The sequence below is a fragment of the Culicoides brevitarsis genome, chromosome 1 (genome assembly GCF_036172545.1).
Source record: "Culicoides brevitarsis isolate CSIRO-B50_1 chromosome 1, AGI_CSIRO_Cbre_v1, whole genome shotgun sequence".
In the NCBI taxonomy this organism is placed as follows: Eukaryota; Metazoa; Arthropoda; class Insecta; order Diptera; family Ceratopogonidae; genus Culicoides; species Culicoides brevitarsis.
The window spans coordinates 6,669,204-6,687,781 of NC_087085.1; the positions used below are offsets into that span (position 1 = coordinate 6,669,204).

General features: G+C 28.4%; 4 protein-coding genes across 6 annotated transcripts; 2 read left to right on the forward strand and 2 right to left on the reverse strand.

The window, feature by feature from the left end:
* Positions 1 to 1,628: 1,628 nt before the first annotated feature.
* LOC134835853 (SPRY domain-containing SOCS box protein 3) lies at positions 1,629 to 10,708 on the reverse strand. 3 transcript variants are annotated; one of them, XM_063850962.1, is made up of 5 exons: positions 10,679 to 10,708; positions 2,871 to 3,251; positions 2,403 to 2,804; positions 2,168 to 2,341; positions 1,629 to 2,038 (listed from the first exon to the last, which is right to left on the reverse strand). In XM_063850962.1, the coding sequence occupies exons 2-5, from the start codon at positions 3,219 to 3,221 to the stop codon at positions 1,871 to 1,873; spliced, it is 1,095 nt and encodes a 364-aa protein (XP_063707032.1). In that variant the 5' UTR covers positions 3,222 to 3,251; positions 10,679 to 10,708; the 3' UTR covers positions 1,629 to 1,870. The 3 variants fall into 3 exon arrangements, with proteins under 3 accessions (XP_063707032.1, XP_063707121.1, XP_063706946.1); XM_063851051.1 differs by lacking the exon at positions 10,679 to 10,708 and adding an exon at positions 7,959 to 8,244 and having other exon boundaries at positions 1,629 to 2,043; positions 2,176 to 2,341; XM_063850876.1 differs by lacking the exon at positions 10,679 to 10,708 and adding an exon at positions 7,959 to 8,244.
* LOC134836021 (uncharacterized) lies at positions 9,531 to 15,861 on the forward strand. The gene is made up of 4 exons (XM_063851180.1): positions 9,531 to 10,182; positions 10,243 to 10,642; positions 14,565 to 14,655; positions 15,440 to 15,861. Exons 1-4 carry the CDS (start codon positions 9,818 to 9,820, stop codon positions 15,499 to 15,501), a joined length of 918 nt encoding a protein of 305 aa, XP_063707250.1. The 5' UTR covers positions 9,531 to 9,817; the 3' UTR covers positions 15,502 to 15,861.
* Positions 12,096 to 13,313, forward strand: LOC134827953 (putative odorant receptor 83c). The gene has a single exon (XM_063840867.1). The coding sequence runs from the start codon at positions 12,096 to 12,098 to the stop codon at positions 13,311 to 13,313; it is 1,218 nt and encodes a 405-aa protein (XP_063696937.1).
* On the reverse strand, positions 15,814 to 18,442 carry LOC134835766 (probable maltase). The gene is made up of 4 exons (XM_063850758.1): positions 17,860 to 18,442; positions 17,604 to 17,804; positions 16,114 to 16,991; positions 15,814 to 16,063 (listed from the first exon to the last, which is right to left on the reverse strand). The coding sequence occupies exons 1-4, from the start codon at positions 18,412 to 18,414 to the stop codon at positions 15,886 to 15,888; spliced, it is 1,812 nt and encodes a 603-aa protein (XP_063706828.1). The 5' UTR covers positions 18,415 to 18,442; the 3' UTR covers positions 15,814 to 15,885.
* Between the last annotated feature and the right edge of the window lie 136 nt (positions 18,443 to 18,578).

The following is an 18,578-nucleotide window of genomic DNA, read 5'->3' on the forward strand; positions in this document are numbered from 1 at the left end:
TATGTAAAAAAATACGTAAAAATACGTAAAAAAATACGTAAAAAATACGTAAATTTGTTTTTGGGCTCCTGTAAATTTATTTTTGCGCAAAAGGCATTAAGACCTATTGTAATTTGTAGCTTTGAATCATATCCTTCAAACAATTGTAAATTTAAATGCACATGTTTTTTCGTTTTATTTTAATTTTTTTACTTAATAACTTATGGATGTCGTGTACCCTGAACTCTATCGTACGATTGGATTAACAAACTCTTTATCTATATAGATAATTTGTTCGTACAATGAAATCTTTTATTGTTACTGTTGTAGAAGTCAGTTTATACACTTGCCTTGCAATTTTAGTTTCACTAAAACCGTTACTCGAAAAACATCACTCATTAAAAAATAATTAAAAAAAATGAACGTGTTAATACTAACCTTGACATTTGTTTTTATTCTTGCATACAATCGTTCCAAAAAAATTCGATACTACACAAAATTCGTCATTTTTCTTTTAGGCAATCAAATAGTTACAATACCTTTCGTGCCGTTAATGCTTCCTTGGCCCCGAGATCATCGCAACACATATTTCCCTGCTCGTGGTTGTATTTTGTTGGGACGCCTTCTTGGTGTGCGTTACGAAGTGCGAGGCTTAGAAAATATCAAAAAATCGCAAGGCGGTGTCGTGCTAATTAATCACCAAAGTGGCTTAGATATCATTGTATGCAGTGAACTATCAAAATATATCGGAAAATTTGCAACTGTTGTCAAAAAATCGATCCTTTACGTTTTTCCGTTCCCATGGTTATGGGGTACAATTTATCTGGATCGTCAGAGCAAACAAGCGGGCAGAAATTTCATTAGCAGAGAAAGTGAAGAGATCCGAAAAAATCAAACGAAAATCCTCATCTATCCAGAGGGAACGCGACATGCAGGAAATGAATTGTTGCCATTCAAGAAAGGAGCTTTCTTTATTGCATTGGAAACTAATTGCGATATTTATCCAGTTGTAGTGTCAAAATATCACTTTTTGGATCACAAAAATTACGAATTCGGTAGGGGGAGAGCCATTATTGAGATTCTGCCAGCTGTTTCAACAAAAGGCATGGACAAAAGTCATATGGATGACTTAATGAAGAAATGTTGGAACTTGATGCAGACTAAATTCGAAGAGTTGAGCAAAGAGACATTGAAAGATAAATAAAAAAAAAACCATTACACAAAAAAAAAACGATACGCTTATCAATGAATATTCTAATCAGTTACCTTCCATTCATATCATTATGCAGTGATTATTTGGAATTGTTTGACAATCTTCAATAACAAGTCGAAAAAAAAATAAAGAAACAAAAAAAAAAAGTAAAAGCAAACTTGTCGAAAGGAACCATCAATATGACATTAGAAAACCGAGACCGCTTCAAGAATCAACTATAACAAGAAAATACATCGACAGTGCTCCCATTTCTTGCTGCATCAGATTTTATAATGACTTTTCTAACGATATTGACTTTAACGCGCTTAATAGGAGAATAGTTAATTAAAAATGAATTAAAAAGAAATGTTAGAATTAAGTATAAATGAGAAAAGATGAGGTTTTTTGTTGCTTTAGGATTTTTTCTCTTAAAACTCGATATTTTGACTTAACAAGGTAGTTATTTATTTATATTTATTAAAAATATTTGTTTTGTTAAATAATTGTTAGTTTATTTCTACAAATTGAAACAATTAATATTATGTCAGTCAGTGATCTCAGAATTGAAAAATTAAAAAAAAAACTCTTAACATTAATTAGTTTTCAGAAAAACTATTCTGTTCTAATTTTTAAGTCAAGTACATCGGTACGAATAATTGTGTAAATGCATCACAGCTCACATGATGGCGCTACAAACCATCAATAATGATTACAGAAAAATATTAAAGGTGTTTCGTCGATTTCACTGTCGTCACTCGTATCACTTTTGCTTCGTTCAGCTGTTGTTGTGTTGATGGCACGCTTGAAATGCTTAATTCGGTGCGCATTCTTGTACAGATCTTCAAGTGAATCCAACGAAGAGTCGTCGTCGTCTAAAAGTTCGGAAGGATATGTGAGTTAGTTTTGAGGAGTGTTCAATGCACTTTGAATAGAAGCAGAAGTCGGAAGTTTCTTTGGAACATTGCAACTCTTCTTCTTATTCGTGTTTATAAGGAGATACGCACTGTCAGTCTCTTCGATGAACTTTTTCTTCTTGGAACTCAGAATTGCCTCATCTTCAAGCATAAGATTGTTCTTCTCGAAATCCGAGTGATATTGGTAACGTTGTTTGCATTGCAAGAACCACAGTTCATGCGAAAGACGTTTGAATCCGGGAATCGATTTTACAAGCTGAAATGGAAATATCTTCAATAACATCTAATGAAGCATAAAAAAACATTTCAAAACTCACCTCTAACATTTCCGGATTTTTAGCAATAGTTTCCATGCAATGATATTGCAAATTCTTCTTGACACTCGTCGAGTTAATGAGTTTAATTGAGGTTTTTGCCGATGTTGAGCAAGCCATGGGATAAATTTTCGTATTTTGATCTATTGGAATATTTAAGTAAGCCTTGCCCTGTGGGCGACGATTCAAGTAAAACTCTATTATTCCCATAGGTCCTTCGAGATCTAAATGCACTCCAACAATCACGCCTCGTGAATACTTCTGCCCATAATACTTGACACGGTGATTGTGTTGAATGAGTCCCCGATACGAAAATCCCCACGATTGGTCGTCATTTCCGAGAAAACTCGTAAATTGATAATGATGGGAGTCAATGTTTACTTTATCTGTGCCAACTCCGATCATCTAAAAAGAAAAGAAAATTTAAATAAATATCTGATTTAAGTTTTGATTTAAAAAAAAATCTCTTACAAAATCCGTTCCCGTTAAAAAGCTCATGATTTTCACTTCCCAATAGTGTTGTTTTCCCAATTCTAACGGAGCATCGCCCTTCACAACTGCTGTTCCCTGGCTGTAAATCGGATGGAAAGTTAATACGTTGTCGTTTTGCAGGAGCACGTCGGAACGCTCTTTTGTGACATCCCAATTCCAAATTTTCTCGTTGTGTTCTTCGCCGCAAGTACAACTACTCTTGATGACATCGTTTGTGGATAAACGTCGATCCAGCATTCGTTTGCTACATTTGCAAAATGGTGTAGCCGTATCCGAAATTAAGTCTTTGGTAATTTCACCGCCGAAAATTTTACTGATTTGCTCAGGCATTTTCTTCAGGTTTCAATTTCCTTGAAGTATCTGCAAGTAACAGAAAAGGTTGACATTAAATTTCGCAGATGTCTTTAATTCAAAGAAGTTGCGAGAAAGGAAACAATCTGGAAGGAATATTGATTATAAGTTGACAAGACACAACATTTGTAAATATTTATGGGCATGTTCATAAATGACATCTACCTAATTTTCATTGAACAGAAGAATTTTCGAATTGACAAAATTAAATTTAGCTTTTAACAAAAAGACAAAATCGTAAAATTTTCCAAAAATATTTTTTAAAAAAATTTTAAACAATTTTTAACCAATAATCAATATTTTCGTTTTTTAAGGCTTTTTACATTGATATTTGTACATTTAAAATTGATTTAAAAAAAATTCAAAAAATTTAAAAAATAATTATGAGAAATATTTTTTAAGGAAAAAATCCATGCTAAAATACAATTTTCAAAAAATTTAAAAAAATTAAAAATAAAATTATTTTTTTTTAATTTTTTTAAAATATTATGAAAATAAACCAAAAAAACGGTAATTTTTGATGAAATTTTTAACTTTTTTATATTTTCACTTTTGGATTTTAAAATGGGGGTTTGGATTTTCATTTGGAGTGACCTAAATTAAAACCTGAAGTATTTTTTTATGTTAAAAATATTACGGTGACAACATGTCTCTTTTTAAATACAGGAAATAAAATTTACATTCAACACTTTTGTAATACAAATGTCTTGAATTTGTAAAAAAATAAAAAATTTTATTAATTTTTTATACAAAATCAATTTTTTTTTCGTTCAAAAACCCAAAATTGAGATTAAATTTTCTTTTTTTTTTAATATTTTCCTCTTATGTATACGCATGCGTTTTCACAATTTTCTCTCGCCAAACTCTCTCTCGAATTGATAACCAGACAAGCCAGCAACATTCCTCATCGGGCCTAAACCATTTTAATTTCCATGCATCAACACGAATTCCATAGATGCCTGCGTTATTTTCACAAACATCTGTGTTTACATTATCCACTCTATTTACAATTTTCTTGTGAGAATATTCACCTTTTCTCTTCCTCTCACACACAACTGACGAGAAATTGCAATTTTAACATAAATAGAGAATTTTGTAGTTTAGTGTGAATCGTGTAACGGTAAAGAAGTCGGTCATTTTAGTCATGTAGAAAAAAAAAATAAAAAAAAAACATTTATATAAAAAAAGAATACAAAAGAAAATAAAATATAGGATTGTCGAGCAAAGGTACGTAAAAAGTTCGTAAAAACGCATCAAAAATTTACAATTTCATGAAAGAATGAAAATTTAAAATTTTTGTGCAGCTTTGAGTGTAAAATGCATTCGAAAAATCTCTCTCACGGAAAACTTTGAATCAAATTTGCGAACGTTGCCGTAGGTTAAAAATCTTTCGTCGAATCACACACACGTATTTCAACAAAAACTGCACCTTAGATACACAAAAAAAAGACAAATACAATGTGCCAACAAATAATGAATGATAAAAAGAAGAATAACATAACATTCGTATGTCGAGGAATACCAACAGGAAAAAGAATAGCAAAGCATAAATAAAATGATAAGGAAGTGAGATAAAAAAAAATGAGAAAATCAATAAATAAAGGACGTGATGTTTTTTGCTTCTGAATTATGATGAAATAATTGATGCCAAAAGAGTGGTTTTTATCATACACAAAACAACAAAAGATTATGTGTCACGATTTATAATGTGATGTCGTCCTTGTTAGTGACTTTGTGTTTTTCCTTTCATAACAAGATGTACGTTAACGGGATATCTAATAGAAAGTCCAAGATCAAACAATCGATATATCGTAAAGAAAGTTCATTGTCATTAGCAGCAAAACAATGAAAATCTCATCCCTGTGTATTGAAAGTGACAAGGCGATAACGCCTGATAGAACATCAAAAGAAAAAAATCAATCTGATTTCTTATTCATTGAAATTGTTTAACACCCACTCTCTCTGATGGCGCCAAATTAGCGACACACCTTTTTTGTATGAATGTCGTTACGGCTCGTGTCTTCATTATAATCAGAAGCAACAATACAGAAAATTTTTCACAGAAAATCAAATAAAAATTGGATAATGATACAGATTACACAGTGTATGGTTAGCAACAATGACGCGATTCGTGAAAAAATATATTTTTTTCCTTTTTGAGTTATCAGACACTTTTTTTATAACGTTTTTCATCTTTTGTCGCTATAATTTACATGAAATTTATTTCCCGGGTGAAAAGGATAAATCGCACAATTGCCATAAAAATTGGGGCAGGGGACAAAAACATAGAAAAAAATTTGGATCGGCCTTATCAGACACTTTTTTTAGAACGTTTTCTATCTTTTGTCATTATAATTTTCATGAAATTTATTTCCCGGGTGAAAAGGATAAATCGCACAATTGCCATAAAAATTAATGACGAATTTTAAAATTAGCCCAAATTATTTTTTGTTCATGTTTTTGTGTTGTTTATGCTTTGTTATTGCATAAAAAGTCAATTTGAACCTAAAACTTTGGAAAAATCTTAAAATTCGAAGACTTTAAAAATCTCATTTTTATATGAAATTTTGTACAATTATGCGATTTATCCTTTTCACCCGGGATTTTATTTTCATGTACTATTTTGAATAACAGATGTTCATTGAACTTTTCAGCTCGTGTATCGTTATCTTAAGTAAATTTAGTGAATGGAAGTGAACTTTGACATTTTTATCTAAAGATGTTTCACAAATTATTTAATTGAAGCTGATTACAAATTTTCCATTAGCCAAGTTTATCATACGAGAAATGACTCATACAAAAATCTAATTTTCTAAAGCGTAATTTAAATTAAAAACATGTTTGTTATTGTGGTAATAATAAAATAATGTTTCATATAGTCTGTATTCACTTTATTCAAATATATCGGCATCATCTCAGAAAAATCGTAAAATACACAACGAGGACGTGCTCTTTTGCGATATAAACTTTTTTTTTTACATATGATTCATATTGGTTATTATTACGTTATTATTATTGTAATTTTCGAAAAATTCTTTCACTCTTTATAAAGTCTCCATGAAATACATTTTAAAAAGAAACAAATACTGTTTTCATAGAAAATGACAAAATTTTAACAATTTTTGAGCGTTAAATCAAATTTTTGATGCTTTTTCAACTATCTATAACAAAATGACTAAAAAATTTTTAAAATAAATTCAGTAATTTTATGAAAAATATTTTTAGAGAACAAAATTTATGTTAAAATATTATTTTCGAAACAAAAATTAGTAAAAATTGAAAATTTAAAAAAAAAAATTTTTGACAAGTTATAAAAAATTATTATAGTTAGGCGAATAAATCAAATATTTTCATTTTTTGTCCCATGAGGATTTTCTCGAGGGGGGGGAATAAAAAAATAAATATTTTTGAATTTTTTGTTAGTAATTTTTTAACGTTTTTAGACGTTAAACGTTGATTCTTAACATTTATTTAATTTTAGTTTTTATTATTTAAAAATTTGAACTTAAAAGTAAAGAAAAATCAACAAAATCTCCCAAAATAAAAATTTTTGAAAAAAAAATAATTTTGGTCACGTGACTTTCAAAAAAATGTTTTTCAACATTTCAATATAAAATGTCGTAATTAAGCAAATTTCTTTAATTTTTTATATGATTTGATGATAAACAGTAATTTTTTATGATTTTTTAACATAAAAATTCCAAAATATGTCAAAAATATTTGTATTTTATATTTAATTTTTATTTTTCCCCCTAAATTTATTCGACAAAATCCGAGGGGTGGGGGTGACAAAAAATGGATATATTAAATTTATTCGCCTAAAAATTAAAAATTTTTAAAAAAATTTTTTTTGACAATTTCTTGAAAAATTATAAAAATATACTAAATACTGTAACTTTTGATGAAATTTTAATTTTTTATTTTGCCCTATTGGATTTTTGACTTCGAAAATGGGGCAAGGAAAAAAAAACAATTTGAAGCAGCCTTACTTGATAAAACTAAATTGTGCTTAAGATAAAATTTTATCAGTTAGAAGTAACATTTTACAATTCATATGCAAAATTGCATTTGAAAACAAACAAACAATTACGTAACCTTTTGCCGGTTTTTGAATAAATAAATACGCAATTAAAAGTCGTTGTGTTACTGTTTATTTATATTTACTCAATAAGTACCTAAATACTCATTAGAGTAGACCCTTTGAGCTATAAATAGCATTACTCTGTATTCTAAGCAAACTTTCCGTGCAAGAGATTGAACGAGAGAAAAAGCGACACAATTACTATTTACTAAACTGGTTACTGAAGTTTTGTCACGCGTTGGATGCGTGATCATGCATTTTACCTTCTTTTATCGAAAAGTTTTTAATCCGCACTTGTTTATTTGTTTGTCAAGCAATATAATTTTACTCGAGAGAGGTGATAAAATGCATGTAAGTATTTTTTCTTCTGATAAGACGAGTGACGTTACACAAAAAAAAGATTTAAAATTGAGAAAAATTTAAGTAGTTTTTGTTTTGAAAGACAAATAAAGGTGCCTTCTTGGTCAATGTACCGCCGATAAATTCCGTACACACACACACACGCGTTATTGGAAATGAATGGAAGACACAACACAATATCGCTTAGATGAAGAAAAAGAACATTCGAGAGACTTTTTCTTTCATTTCAATTATTTTGAGAGTTTTAATTTGGCTTTTAATGTTTTTTTACTCACCAATTTCCGTTAAAGCTTTTTCAAAGTTATTAAATAATTTTAAAATATTTTTTCATATAAAATTTTAGTGAAATTTAATTTGTATTTTTTTAATTTGTTTGAAATTATTTTTCACAAATTTAAGTCAATTTTCTAAATCTTTTTAATCTTTATTTAAAAAGTCCACAATTTTGAGTTGTTTGACTTTCTTTATTCACATTGACAGAGATTTACTTTACTCAATATTTGAAATTGAATTCTGTCTTTATTTTTATTATTTTTTGTTATTGTCAGTATTTTGATCCGGTTGGCTTAAGCGTAAGAAAATGACTGAATGATAGTCGACACATCATATGTGTTAATAATAACATTCCAGTATGCAGTTCATTCAACAATTCATTCAGTTTTTGTGTGACGAGACGATAAAAATACATTCAAATAATTTACGTGTATGTGTTAAATCCATGAAATATTCCAGTTGTATCGTTCATTCTAAATTTTTTTAAAAAAGGCGATCGTTTGGAATGTCGTCATTCGCAGTTTCATGATCGATCAGATGATGATAATTCAATTCAAGGACTATTATTAGAATATTTGATTAGAAAAGGTTATCAAAATGATCAAGTGAAATTATCTGTGATACTGATAAACTTAAAAAAAATTGAATATTGCGATTTAAAATTCATATGAGAAAAATTTTCTGAAATTTTTTCAATAAAAAAATCATGAAAGGCGAGAAGATACTCAAAAAAAACTTGAAAATCAAATAATTATCTGTTTGTGATCAATATTTAACAAATTTATAAGATCTCGAAAAGTGTGAGAAATCTGACAATAATATTGATTTTAATAATTTATTGAAACTCGAAGTAAATATTGTGCGAATTTTTTTTACAAACAGCAATCATTTAAAGAACGACAACATAACGATTGAAAATTTAGGTTTAAATTTATGGTTATAACCATTTTTATATTGCATTTTTATTCAAAAATGTGTAAATATTTAAATAAAAAATATTAAAAAAAAATTATTTAAAAAAAAGATATTTGAAAAAAAATATTCAAAAAAAATTAAAAAAAAACCTTTAAAAAAAGTTTAAAAAAATTTTTTTTTAGGTTTTAAAAAAATATGATTAATTTATTTTTTTCACTAAATATGTTATTTTAATTTCAAAAATTTTATATTTCAGTCAAATTTTAGTTTGTTTTTTTTTTTTTTTCAAAAAAAAATTTTTTTTATTTTTTTAAAATTTAAAAAATTTTTTTTTTAAATATTTTTAAAATATTTTAAAATATTTTTTGTAATATTTTTTTATTTTTTTAATATTTTTTTTTTTAAATATAAATATTTTTTAAATATTTTTTAAAATATTTTTTAAATATTTTTTTAAATTTTTTTTAAATATTTTTTTAAATTTTTTTAAATTTTTTTAATATTTTTTTAATATTTTTTTTTAAATATTTTTTTAATATTTTTTTTATCTTATGACTTTATTCGTGCTTATGACCAACATTGAGTTCATTGCTTTTTAAATCTTCCCTTGAATTTGTTAACAATTGGTTTGCAAAAAATAATATTTTATTTCTCTTTCTTCTTTTTATTCACTATTTAGCAAAGAAAACCCCAATGGCAAGCATCGTCAGATAGTCTTCATGTAAAAGAAAATTCAAACAAAAAATAAATACTGTGAAAAATGGGGACACAAAAGTAAAAAAATCATTTTGTGTGTCTGTAGACGTAGAGAATCAATCAAGAGTTGAATAATTTAAAGAGCAAAAAAAAAAAAGAATCAATACAAAAAGTGTCAAAATAAAAAAAAAGATTCTTTTGTCGCAAAGTCTCTGGATGAACAGAAATTTAGGCACGAAAGTCGCCGGAAATGCATTTTTGGATCGATAAAAGATCACCCCAAGCTTGTATTTATAGCGGTAGATCACGCGTAGCTGCTTCTTTAGGTACTAACGGCAACAATTTCGGTCTAAGTCAACTAACGACAGGACGTCGCATACCCCGAACAGCTACAAAATCAATGGTAACGCCGATCCATAGATTTCCAACTGTTGAATGCACTCGTCCTCATCTCTATCGGAATCAATCGCATCCCTCAACTCAAAACTCTTCACATAATTTTAATTTTAATACCAGCGGATCTTCACATCACACGAACAATAATCATCACTCGAACTCGTCTTCGTCGTCGACAAATCAATATAACATTCATCGCGTTTACAACAACAACAATACGTAAGTCATCGATTTTTTTTTTCTCTAAAAAAACACTTTTGACACTTTTTTGGCTCGTAGCATACAATCAAATCCTGTCATCGAAAACGCAACAGGTAGCAGCAATACAGCAATGATTTCCGCAATTACATCTCGTCCATCGCATCATGTGCAACTTCTGGCAGCGGGAAGTCGCATTGGCGGATCCGAAGAATCACAACTTTTGCCGACACATTTGAAGTTTGGAATGTGGGCATCTCTCGCACTTGCCACAATTTTCGTAACAAGCGCCAAATTTTACTTCGATCATCAAGGAACAGGTTTAGAAGTTTTGTTGTTCTGTGCATTTTCGGCAACTTTCTTCCTTGCCGCTTGTACAGTTTCGATATGCAGGAGACCCGCACACAGTAGAGACCAAAGCACAGCACACACAATTCAAACACAAACTGATCAACTTTCTTCGGTAGAACCCATTGTACAGGTAAGTTTTTTTTGAAATTTCTTGCTCAATACTTACTTGAAAAATACAACTTGACTTTGAGACACTTGAATGCAGACTGATTTTTTGTTTCGTCGTGTATTTGTTGAAGCGACATAATCTCGCAGACTCTATTTTCTATAAATTCAAACAGAAAAAAATTAATAAACATAGATAAGAGTTATCAGCTTATTCGTTTATTAAAAAAAATTATGCGAGGTAGAAGTGCGACAAACACGTGTTACTCACTCGATGAGTTTCAGTTTTTATTCAATGGAAAAAAACTATGTTTAAATAGATCAAATGAATATGTTACACAAAAAAGTCTTTATTTTTTTGAATTTCTCGAAAAATAAAATAAAATTAATTTATTTTAAAATTAAAAATAAAAAATTTTGTGTTCAAAAAAAAGTATTTTTTTAAGTTGCTCAAAATTTTTTATAAATACGAATAAAAACAAAAAAAATATTTTTAATTTAAAAATAAAATTAATTTTAATTTAATTCAAATTTAAATTAATTAAAAAATTATTTAACGAATAAAAACACAAAAAGTTTTAATTCAAATTTAAATTGATTTAAAAATTATTTTACGAATAAAAACACAAAAATTTTTAATTTTAAAATAAAATAAAATTAATTTGAATTTTAAATTAAATTAAATTAAATTTTTTTATTTAGCCCGTTCCAAATTTTTTCCAATGTTTTTGTCCCAAAAGATTTTTTTCAAAATGGGGGGGGGGGGGCAAAATAAAAAAAATACAAAATGAAAAAAATTTAAATAATTTTTGGTCATTAAATAATAATTTAGTTATTTTTATGGTATTTACGTTAAGATTTGGTACTTTAAAATCAATCTCAGAGTATTTCAAGGTAAAAATTTAAACAAAAAAATTTCATAAAAAAACCGTCAAAAAATTTGAAAAATATTTTTTTGCAGATATTTTTTAGAATGAATTTTTCATGTAAAATTTCGTTTTGCAATACAAAAATTCTTGAAAATTGAAAATATTTTAAAAAATTTTTGAAAATTTCTTGAAAAAATAAGGAAAAAGACCAAAAAATGGTCAATTTTGATGAAATTTTTAACTTTTTTTATTTTGCCCCATTAGATTTTCGACTTTTGAAATGATGCATGGGACAAAAAGCTCAAAAAAATTTGGAGCGGCCTTATATTTGTAAAAAAATTAAGGAATTTGAAAAAAAAACCTTTTTTTGTGTAATTTAAAAAGATTTCTCGCATTCGAAATAAAAAAATTTTGTGCAAATGCATACGGAAAACTATTTTTATGTTTCCTAAAAGTAATTTTAAGTCGATAATTTTTTTTATCCTTGACACAGAATTTTTTTAAATGATTCCTTGAATCGATTAATTCGATTTATTTAGCGACTTTTTTTCGAATTGCAAATAAAATGCAATTCAGTCCTTTAGCAAACTTCAAATCGAAAACTTCAAAATGGTTGAAAAAAAACTCGAAGCTGGCGTGACAGAATTGGCTTTATTGAAGCCTAAAAACGGGCGTGAGCCTCTTTTAACGTTTCATTTTATCATGAAATGTTTTCACATCTTTGCGACTCCCCTTGTTGGAAACTTTTTTGTATCAAATTGGAAATGGAATTTACAAACTTTTCACACTTGTTTCCTTCTCCTATGGACCAGCATACTTTATAGCTTGAACGCTTATGAATTTCGGCATAACACTGACGAGATGTTTCTGAGCTTGATCTTCGAGTTGTTCAATATCATGAGCATTCAACGCTTTTACAAGTTTATCCAACAGCGACATCTGATAATGTTGTGCAACGAAGATATTCGTGTTTTTACGGAAAAATGGGAAAAACGAACCGAAGGTTATCGAATTCTCGTTTGGTATTACAACCTGATCAAAACTTTAATCATTGGAGGCATGGCAATTTTCTTCACTACTGCAGTTATCGTCGTTCTTATGCCGATAATTATTTACATCGTTACTGGTCGATTGCAACTCGTGTATCAAATGTACGTTCCTCATCTGGATTACACGACACATCCGGGTTTTGAGATCCATATTTTTCTCCATTCAATTCCAATATTTTTGTTTGTTGATGCTTTGACACCCTTAGTTGGCTTCGTTTTGATCACAATTATCATGATTTGTACAAGAATCGATATCTTGTGCGGCAGAATCCGAACCTTGAACTCCATGATTGAAGAATATAACGATCCAGACGAAAATTCGAAGGAAATTACAAAACTTTTGAAGGAAATCTTTGAGGATCATGATCATTTACTCACCTATACAGACAATTGCGAAGAACTTTTTTCGATTCAACATTTATCGGATCACTTTATAGTAGCAGCTCAAATTTGCTTGTCGCTGTATTCGATCATCAAATATTCGTGGTATCTTGGTTTTGCCGTAATTGTTGTTACAACTTTTATGCTTTTTACAATTAATGTGCTCGGAACCATCATTGAAATTAAATTCGAAAAATTGTTGGATGATATTTGGAATATTCCGTGGTATTTGTTGGATATGAAGAATAAAAGAAGTTATTCGTATTTTTTGGGTAATTCGCAGAAAACTGATCGATTGTCAGTTGGCGGAAGAGTATCGTTATCGTTAAATACATTTGTGCAGTTATACAAAAGAATTTATTCGTACTTGATGATTTTGTTGGAAATGGAAAACTAAGTTCAATATTTCACATTAATGCTTTGAAATTGCACAATTTGCTATTTTTTTAGAATTTACATTTTCTATTGCAATCAGGGTCGAAAAAACTTTCAGTAAAAAAAATGTAAAGCTTAAGTAAAAATCCAAATTAAGTTGACTTAAAGTTTAAATTCAAAAGTAAAAGCTTTTTGGGTTTATTTATTGAACAAGAAAAAAACGTTAAAAAAAATTTAAACACACCCGAGTAACAATTTAAGAAATTTTTTAAATGTAAAAGTCACAAATTCGATAATTGCTCCTCACTTTGAGAGAGATGTTAGATGTTAAAAGACGTATTTCTGTTTTTTTTCTCTGAAATTAGGTGAGGAATTGACGAAAATTATTATTAAGAAATTGATTAAAATTAAGTTTTCTAAAAATAGGTACATGCAAATAAGACAATTTTGTGACTTAAAACTAAGAATCTAAAATTAAAACAGAATCCATTTTGTATTTGGAAAATTTCAACCATCTTTAAAAATCCCCCATCGCGTCCATTTTCTATTAAGATTAATTAATTTTTTTTTTTGAAAAACTAAACTTTTAATTTTGACTGAATTGACTTAAACTTTTACTTGAGTAAAAGTAAATATACTTAAAATTCTTGAAATTAATTGTGACTTTTAGTTTTTTTTTTTTTTTGACTGAAAGTTTTTTTGACCCTGATTGCAATATAAAACAATGAAAAATTTTTTAAAATCTATAAATTTCAAGTCCAAAAAGCAATTCCCTTTTATTTTTCATTTAATTTATAAATGACACAATTGAAGCAAATAAATAGCTTATGTGATAATACACAACCAAAATATTCTATTACTTGTTATTCATAAGACCTAAGATGATACGGTTTGTTTTTTGGGACTGTGACACAATAAAGCACAGGTTAATTGCCTCCAGACGATATTTTTACAAGAGACTTATCAACACAGATGTTTATGTGTCGTTTTTTCGTTTGATTATCTTTTGTTTCTTGCCGGATTTTTGTCTACTCTTGTCTATTTAATGCGTCATAAAAATGTATGTGTTCCTTATTTCAAGAAAGAACGATTTTTTTCAATAAATAATTTAAAAAATCATTGACCGGAGATAAAAAAAATTACGTTAGGTCAGTTTTTGTTTACTTGAAAGTTTTTTTCATTATCAACAACTCCTATAAAAAAAATAGTGCAAACTGTTTATTGATTTATTACTTGCATCTTATCTAAAAAAGTTTATGTCATTTTTTTACAGAGTAATTACGATGCTATTGCCGTCGCTCAAGTACATCATCAACAAGCGATTGCTCCTCCTCCCCCATATCATATCGCCATTCTACTTCCAGGTAATTATTAAAGCAATTTTTTTCACATAAAATTATTAAAAGTAAAAATTTTCATTTTTATTTTTTATACTCAATTTTTATTTTTTTATATTTTTTATATATTTTTTTTTCATAATTTATAAGGCCGTTCCAAATTTTTTTCTATGTTTTTGTCCCCTGCCCAATTTCAAATGCCGAAAATCCAATGGGGCAAAATAAAAAAAAAAAGTTAAAAATTTCATCAAAATTGACAATTTTTTGGTCTTTTTCCTTATTTTTTCAAGAAATTTTCAAAAATTTTTTAAAATATTTTTAATTTTCAAGAATTTTTGTATTGAAAAACGAAATTTTACATGAAAAATCCATTCTCAAAAATATTTGCAAAAAAAATATTTTTCAAATTTTTTGACGGTTTTTTTATGAATTTTTTTTTTGTTTAAATTTTTACCTTGAAATACTCTGAGATTGTTTTTGAAGTACCGAATCTTAACGTAAATACCATAAAAACAACTAAATTATTCTTTATTGACCAAAAATTGTTTAAATTTTTTCATTTTGTATGAAAAAGTATTTTAAAACTTTTTTTTATTTTGCCCCCCCATTTTGAAAAAAGTCTTTTGGGACAAAAACATCGGAAAAAATTTGGAACGGCCTTAAGAAAATATTTTTTCTTAAATTTGTTTTTTTTTTCTTTAATTTTTTACTAAACATAATTTTTTTTTATTATTCAAACCATTTCAAAAACATTTCAGGCTATTTTTAAAAAATTGTAAAAACTAAAAAAAAGTCTTTTCTTATTTCGCAGATAACTCAAAGGAAGAACCTGATGAGACTCCGCCTCCAGCATACGATAAAATCATAATCTGAACTAAAAATCGAAAATAAAATGGAAAAAGACTCTTCTAAAAAAAATTTAAAAAATTTTTCGTCTCTTAAGTTTTTATATGAAAACTCATAATAATATTATCTAAGATTTAAGCGTACTTGTGATTGATTGACAAAATTAAACGATAAATTAGATTCTAATTGATCGAAGGTGTTTGCCTTGTTGGACAGTTAATTTTATAAAGAAACGTATATAAAAATTGTTTAGATGAATTGAATTGGATTTTAGGAGCTTTTGTACGCAACGTGTAAAAGTTATGCAACCTGTGATTAACCAAATGAAAAAAAAACCATATTTGTAATATTTATTTGAAACAATTGTTACTTGAATATTTTACATTTAAGAACTTGAAATTCTATAAAATGCTAAAATATAATAAAAATAGATACTAAAATTTTTTTTTTAATTTGCGACAAAATATTTCCATACATAATCATTAGGAAAATATGCAAGAACGTCGAAAGAAAAATTACATTTCCATTGGAGATAAAAACTACTCCCGCCTCAGCTGGAATCGTCACTTTTTTAATAGAGACTTTTGTTCTGTAAAAAAAAATGAGTTTTTTAACGAAAATTTTAAAATTTTAACTTACCCTTCGGAAAGATTTGTATGCAACGAAGCAACTACAATTTTGAAGTTAGAAGGTAAGTTTCGAAATTGCTCTCTCATGTCTAATGTAACATCTGATTTTCCAAAGTTCAATGCTATGATGTAGATATTTTCAGTTGCAGGATGACTTCTGACGTACGAAAAGACATTTTGACTTGTATCTGAAGAACTTTCGTACTTTCCATCACGAAATTCGGGAAGTTTGTGTAAACTCACGAGTTTTTTAAAGATTTTCAAATGACTGTTACTTGATTTGAGCTCCTTTTCAACATTAACGTCAACATATTTTGATCCTACAGGTAGCCAAGTTTTTTCAGCATCACTGAATCCCGCATTTTTATTCGAATTCCATTGAAAAGGCGTACGAGCAGGATCTCTCGTCCGCTGCGTATAAAAAGTTCGATTGGTTGCGCAAGCTTGAGGATCTTGCGTATCTTCCCACGAAATAAAAACATCTGTCATTCCAAACTCTTCGCCGTTGTAAGTAACAGCATTGCCGGGCAATGTTTGAAGTAAAATATTAAAAAGATCGATTCGCTTTTCTCCGAGACGCGTGGCGAGACGAGAATTATCGTGATTGCCAAGAACCCAATTTGGAGAATTTCCATCAGGAATGTGATTCAAATAGTTTTCGATAAATACACGAATCTCCCAAGCCGATCGATTTTCTTTCCAAGTATAAAGGGGCTCAAAGTTGAAAGGAATATCTGCGCCGCGTGTGTAATAACGACGAAGATCTTCAGGAGACACGAGAACTTCTAACATCATGACTTTTGGTTCAATGGAGGAAAATTCGTTCAAAACGGAGCGCCATTCAGCAACCATATCGTAAGTTTCACTCTGATTTTGGGTATAAATGTGCTAAAAATAATATTTTATGTTTAAATTGTTCAAATATTGACAGAAAATTGTCATAAAATATTTTAGCCTCTTTCAAATTTTTTCCGATGTTTTTGTCTCAAAAGGTTTATTTTTCAAAATGGGGTAAAATGAAAAAAAAATTTTGAATTTCTTTTTCATACAAAATGACAAAATTTTAACAATCTTTGGTCATTAATGATAATTTTAGTTATTTTTATGGTACATCTACATTGAAATTTAACAATTTAAAATTGATTTCAAATAATTTCAATTTAAAAATTTAAAAAAAAAAAATCATAAAAATAACTGTCAAAAAATTTTGAAAAATTTTTTTTTTTAACAATTTTGAATTTTTTTTTGAAAAAATTTTGAAAACTTTTTTTTAGAGAAAATTTTTAGAGAAATTTTTAGTTAAATTTCATTTTTCAAAATAAAATTCTTGAAAATTGAAAAAAAAAATTAAAATTTCTTAAAAAATTATGAAAAAACACAAAAAATGGTAAATTTTGATGAAATTTTCAACATTTTTTTTTTAATTTTGCCCCATTGGATTTTCGACTTTTGAAATGGAGCATGAGACAAAAACATAAAAAAAAATTGGAGCGGCCTTACCTTGTAATAACAACTTAATGTTGGTTCATCACATTCCCCGCTTGGAGGTTCTTGAAGATAAAATTCAGGAGAATCTGACGAAACTTCGAAAAGACAAGGCACAGCATCGATTCTAAAGCCTGAGATTCCCTTTTCCAACCAAAATCTCATCACGTTTTTCATTTCTTCAACTACTTTTGGATTGCGATAGTTAAGATCGGGCTAAAAATAAAAAAAATGTCATTTATTGAAAATTTTTATCTTATCTTGAACGTACTTGTTGCGGCAAAAATTGATGAAAATAAAACGCTTGTCGCTTTTCGCTCCATTCCCACATACTTCCAACCATAACACTGACCCATTCATTCGGCGGCTTCAAATCGCCATTCTCATCCCTCGTCCCCGGATGCCAAATGTAATAATCCTCATATCCTTCTTCTCCATTTTCAGATTTGATGAACCATTCGTGCTCGTTGCTCGTGTGATTCGGCACAAAATCCATAATTAAATGCATTCCAAGTTGCTTTGCTTCATTCAAAAGCTCCAAAAAATCTTCCATTGTACCAAAAAGCGATTCAATTTCGCGATAATCGGAAATGTCGTATCCCGCATCTGCTTGAGGACTTTTCATTATGGGATTCAACCAAATTCCATCCATGCCAAGATCATGTAAATACGGAAGTTTTTCGATAACTCCTCGGATATCGCCAATTCCATTAGAATCGGAATCCTTAAAACTTCGGGGATAAACTTGGTAATAATTTGCGTTCTTGTACCATGGATCGTCAGCAAAAACAAACGTAAAGAGAAACAAAAACTTCAAACCTTTCATCTTGACGATCACTTTGTGACTGAAAATTAAGTTATCGCTGAATTGGTTATTAATTGTTTATTTGCATTTGACGATCTTGTTCAGTTTAGATAAATTTATTTGATTTCATGAATGTCAAATTGTAGCGATAAAATATCATAAGAGACTCTCGATGGCTTGAATTA

Coding starts and splice junctions, on each gene's coding strand:
- LOC134835853 (XM_063850962.1), bottom strand. CDS start 3,221: ATGCCTGAGCAAATCAGTAAAATTTTCGGCGGTGAAATTACCAAAGAC. Junction 2,342..2,402: donor AAAATCCGGAAATGTTAGAG/GTGAGTTTTGAA, acceptor TTTCCATTTCAG/CTTGTAAAATCGATTCCCGG. Junction 2,039..2,167: donor AAGAGACTGACAGTGCGTAT/CTCCTTATAAAC, acceptor CTTTTAGACGAC/GACGACTCTTCGTTGGATTC.
- LOC134835766 (XM_063850758.1), bottom strand. CDS start 18,414: ATGAAAGGTTTGAAGTTTTTGTTTCTCTTTACGTTTGTTTTTGCTGAC. Junction 16,992..17,603: donor CATTAAGTTGTTATTACAAG/GTAAGGCCGCTC, acceptor TATTATTTTTAG/CACATTTATACCCAAAATCA. Junction 16,064..16,113: donor CATACAAATCTTTCCGAAGG/GTAAGTTAAAAT, acceptor TTTTTTTTACAG/AACAAAAGTCTCTATTAAAA.
- LOC134827953 (XM_063840867.1), top strand. CDS start 12,096: ATGGTTGAAAAAAAACTCGAAGCTGGCGTGACAGAATTGGCTTTATTG.
- LOC134836021 (XM_063851180.1), top strand. CDS start 9,818: ATGCATTTTTGGATCGATAAAAGATCACCCCAAGCTTGTATTTATAGC. Junction 10,183..10,242: donor GTTTACAACAACAACAATAC/GTAAGTCATCGA, acceptor TTTGGCTCGTAG/CATACAATCAAATCCTGTCA. Junction 14,656..15,439: donor TATCGCCATTCTACTTCCAG/GTAATTATTAAA, acceptor CTTATTTCGCAG/ATAACTCAAAGGAAGAACCT.